The sequence below is a fragment of the Notolepis coatsorum genome, assembly GCF_963971535.1.
Source record: "Notolepis coatsorum genome assembly, chromosome: 2".
In the NCBI taxonomy this organism is placed as follows: Eukaryota; Metazoa; Chordata; class Actinopteri; order Aulopiformes; family Paralepididae; genus Notolepis; species Notolepis coatsorum.
In genome coordinates, this window is record NC_140166.1 from 105,348,183 (window position 1) to 105,353,182 (window position 5,000).

Consider the following 5,000-nt stretch of genomic DNA (forward strand, 5'->3'; position numbering starts at 1 on the left):
CTACACGCTACACGCTCCACATCACAACAACAGTACAACACGTCGCTCCGAAACACGGTTAATATCCACTGACTTGAGCAGCTAGACTTAATGTCAGAGGTTTGGAACTAAGCATTTTAAAATAGAAAGTCAAGCCAGTTGCAATGTTTGCAAGGAGGACAGGCTGGAGGCGAAGTTTTCAGACTAACTTTTCACCTGGAGGATAACGTGACTGAGGATTATCGTCGGCGTTTCAGACCAGAATGGACCATTACGTAAGTCGAACACTGAATGTATACTAATGTGCAAACATATATTGAAACTTTTAATATTTCTCATATGAAGCAGAAGCACATTTCTCAGGGTGAATGTAATAACAAAAGCCTCCGCGCTCGCGCCCCGGACTATAGGCAACAGATGGGCTTGTCTCGCTCTGCCAGTTTCTGACAAAAATGCGTCAAAATGTATTACTAATGTGAAAGATCGGATCGGAAACGATCGGATCGATAGATATTTAAAATCACATGATCGGGATCGGATCGAGAGCAAAAAAAGGCGATCGGGACATCCCTAATAACGACTTTGGCTAACTTGCTACCAGCTATGAGTTGACTATATAGTTACAGACAAAAACAATACAAGTCCATCAGATTCCTTGGCTTGTCCGACCAGCCACCTTCAGATGATAACAGACGCAGACCCCTGAATCACTTGAATTGAATCACAGCATTATGGAATAATGGAACAGCATAGAAGTGTGTGATTCAGGGTGCTGGCTTGTGATGCTGCCATGGTAAAGGAAGTGCATGCTACCTATGTCAGTGAGGAAATTAGCATCGGAGGCCACTAGTTACCATCCAATCAACAATGATCCAACTAACCATGTGATATTTAAACCAATTGAGTACATGTGAGGTGCATCAGTCTGCAGGTTTTCTCCACTTCAATTCAGTTTTTGGCAACCTCCTCCTCAGCAGTATTTGGTTCGATGCCCCTTGTTCCGTTCAATCTTCCCATCCAGCTGACAACTAATTGCTGTTTTAGGGGCCCGTTCTACTGTAAGTATTGCCTAAGTAAATGCCCCCCGAGTTGTATATTTATCCTCTATGTGTCAAGTCAAGTCAAGTCAGTTTTATTTGTATAGCACATTTACAGATGACTAAAAGCCAAACCAAAGTGCTTCACATGATAAAAACACATACAATGCAATAAAATACACAAAAATTACAGTACTATAGTACAGTACATATAAGAAAACAAGGGCAAAGTGCAATATAAAAAGAGACAGGAAAATTGGAAAAAAAAAGTGCAGAGTGACAGCGGACGTCAAATGTAAATGACAGGCTAACTCTGGTCAAAGGCCAGGGAAAAGGGGTGTGTTTTGAGCAATGATTTAAAAGCCTCTAGGCTCTGGGCAGATCTTATGTGGGGGGGAGGCTGTTCCAGAGCCGGGGGCAGCAGCAGCGAAGGCTCTATCTCCCTAGTTTTAGCCTGGTCCTAGGCACCTCCAGCAGCAGCTGGTCAGCAGACCTTAGGGCTCTGGATGGGGTGTGGTGATGCAGGAGCTCAGCTAAGTACAGTGGAGCCAGCCTGTGTAGTGCTTTAAAAACAGTCAGTAAAAGTTAAACATCTAACGGAGCCAGTGGAGTGAAGCCAGGACTGGTGTGATGTGGTCACGTTTCCTGGTACCGGAAAGAAGACGGGCAGCCGCATTTTGTACCAGTTGCAGGCGACGACCAGCAACTGGTCAATGCCGACATACAACGCATTGCAGTAATCCAGCCGGGTCGAGATAAAAGCAGGAATCACCCTCTCCAGATCCTTCTGAGAGTGGTATGGTTTGGTCTTGGCCAGGTGTCTGAGGTGGAAAAAGCTGATGATGTGTGTGTGTGTGTGTGTGTGTGTGTGTGTGTGTGTGTGTGTGTGTGTGTGTGTGTGTGTGTGTGTGTGTGTGTGTGTGTGTGTGTGTGTGTGTGTGTGTGTGTGTGTGTGTGTGTGTGTGTGTGTGTGTGTGTGTGTGTGTGTGTGTGTGTGTGTGTGTGTGTGTGTGTGCGTGTGTGTGTGTGTGTGTGCGTGTGTACTCCATAGTGAGTGTGTAGGTGTCCTCTCTCACCGTTGGGTGTGTGTGGTGGTGTCCAGGTGATGTAGAGTGTGTGAGGGGACAGGGGTTGGACCAGTGGGGCAGGGACATGCTCTGGGGTGCTCTCCTCCATTTGCATCTGGCTGGGAGACTCAGGGTGCACCCCCCACCTGTGCATGCCTGACACACACACACACACACGCACACACACACACACACACACACACACACACACACATACACACACACACACACACACACACAACACACACACACACACACACACACACACACACACACACACACACACACACACACACACACACACACACACACACACACACACACACACACACACACACACACACACACACACACACACACACACACACACACACACACACACACACACACACACACACACACACACAAATCATGTGTTTATGTCCACATAATTTACAAATGAGGGACATGCAATGGGGTCAATTGACAATCAGGAGGAAGATACAACAAAATTAGACAACCATGCACACACACACACACACACACAAACACACACACACACACGCACACGCACGCACGCATGCACACCCACACACACACACACACACACACACACACACACACACACACACACACACACACACACACACACACACACACCACACACACACACACCACACACACACACACACACACACACACACACACAGACTTAGGTTATTACAGATGTATTAACTCAAACAGAGTATCGAAATACAACTTTGTCAAGAGTTACACTGGATGACTCCACAGGTTATGGGCCACATACCCCGATTGAGCTCCTCGATGAAGATTTGGGAACACAATTTATACCTGTAACAGAGGGGGCTGGGCCCCCACATCTACAGGATATGGGGGGGGGGGGGGGGGGTGATGCAATGTGGGGTGTGAAGACATAATGGCTTGTGACAAGGAACAGGGTTGGGGGGAGTTGGAGACAGGAAGGGGGGGGGGGGGGGGGGGGGGGGGGGGGGGCGAGTGGGGAATACAAAGTGGTTTATTACGGGAACTAGGGATGTCTGATATTATCGGCCAATATTGGCATTCAAATGTAATATCGGAAGTGATCTGTATCGTTTACATTTTTATTTCTTTTTTTTATCTTTTTTTTTTTACATTTATTTAACCTTTATTTACCGAGGCAAGCAAGTAAGAACAAATTCTTATTTTATTTATTGTGAAAAGTATGCATAATGTTGTGTTTTGGGGGGGAAACCCTACATATATCGGTATCGGTTGATATCGGTATCGGAAATAAGTTGGACAATATCGGTATATCGGATATCGGTAAAAAGACAATATCGAACATCCCTAATGGGAACCCAGGATGTGTGTAGACATCTGGCTGATCAAAGAGAAGACATTCGGTTTATCTACCACAAGTATATATGTCATATTTCCATGCATTCATGAGTTGATGTTTGTGTGTGTGTGTGTGTGTGTGTGTGTGTGTGTGTGTGTGTGTGTGTGTGTGTGTGTGTGTGTGTGCGTGTGTGTGTGTGCTGCGTGCGTGCGTGCGTGCGTGCGTGCGTGCGTGCGTGCGTGCATGCATGTGTGTGTGTGGGGTACACTTACAGCCAGTGTGACGTTGTAGGCTGTCCCGGGTTTAGGTTTTCGGATAGTGTACTCATTAAACAGCTCTGAGCTGTTATAGGTCAACAGAGGCGCCGCCCCCTCATGTGACAGGAAAAGGGAATAGGACTCCAAAGCTCCATTCACCTGGTTGGGCCTCGACCACCTGAGAGAGAGAGGGAGAGAGAGAAAGAAATATGTAGGCTATCTACTATGGTGTGAGAGACTTGACCAAAATCTAAAGAGAAATCGTTTCACTCTGCCATCTTTGAAAGGACTAACACAACCAGACCCCTGTCTATCTGAATGGGGATATCTAAGAACATGTCATACAGTGTATGACATTATGTACATATCATGTACATATCATTATTTTTCGTTCATATTTGAAGTCACTGGTAAATTGACAAAAAAACGCAGATTGGTTAAGTTGGTAAAAAAAATCAGTGATATAAAAAAAAGAAATTCCACCAAGTTGAAAGGTTTTTGTCTAGGGTGGGTCTTCAAAGACAAACAGAGCCACTGGTCCAATCAGAGGTCGCTGAATGCTAGCAAACCGATACGAGAAGGCTCAAGTCAGTAATAATGAACAGAAGTTGTTTTCATACTGTACAACAATGAATGGCTTCTTTTTAATGGCATTTGTTATTTTACATTAAGTGGTATGGAATTACAATTACGCTATGTTGTGTAATCAATGCATAGCATTAGCTTTCTTACCAAGTGTTCCGTGTTAGGAGTCCTGGCCGGGTTACAGGTGAACTGAGAAGCTTCAGTCAAGCTTGAAGCTTGATTCTTCTGAACTAGCCCCAGTGCATAAGCAGTTACTACGTTACTACATTAGTTCCAAGACACCCTCAGTTTGGGGTATAGGAAATGCACAAGGACAGCTGTGGATGGTTAACTATGTGTCTGCCAGAACTTTGACCATGGGACTGTAAGAAATATAATTATCATATATGTTGTGTATGTCATAATGTCACTATGAACTCTGATCTACTACACCAAGCATCACCTAGACTCCTGTCACCAGCTCTGACTTACTACACCAAGTCCCACCTAGACTTCTGTCACCAGCTCTCATCTACTACACCAAGCCTCACATAGACTCCTGTCACCAGCTGGATGTGGCACATTATCAGGTGCGCCGTAATGGTTCATAAACAGAGATGTTCCAGTCGTTCGTTCGTTTGTGAGTGAGTGAGTGAGTGAGTGAGTGAGTGAGTGAGTGAGTGAGTGAGTGAGTGAGTGGTGAGTGAGTGAGTGAGTGAGTGAATGAGTGAGTGAGTGGGTAGGTGAGTGAGTGAGTGAGTGAGTGAGTGAGTGA

The 5,000-nt window shown here is 45.4% G+C and overlaps 1 protein-coding gene across 1 annotated transcript in view; it reads right to left on the minus strand.

The window, feature by feature from the left end:
* The window catches only part of ush2a (Usher syndrome 2A (autosomal recessive, mild)), a gene marked incomplete at both ends in the record, with an annotated part of 469,579 nt that overhangs the window by 418,344 nt on the left and 46,235 nt on the right, over positions 1-5,000 (minus strand). The window contains 3 exon segments of the mRNA XM_084308263.1: positions 2,093-2,209; positions 2,212-2,239; positions 3,677-3,839. Coding sequence (XP_084164389.1) covers positions 2,093-2,209; positions 2,212-2,239; positions 3,677-3,839 — 308 coding nt within the window.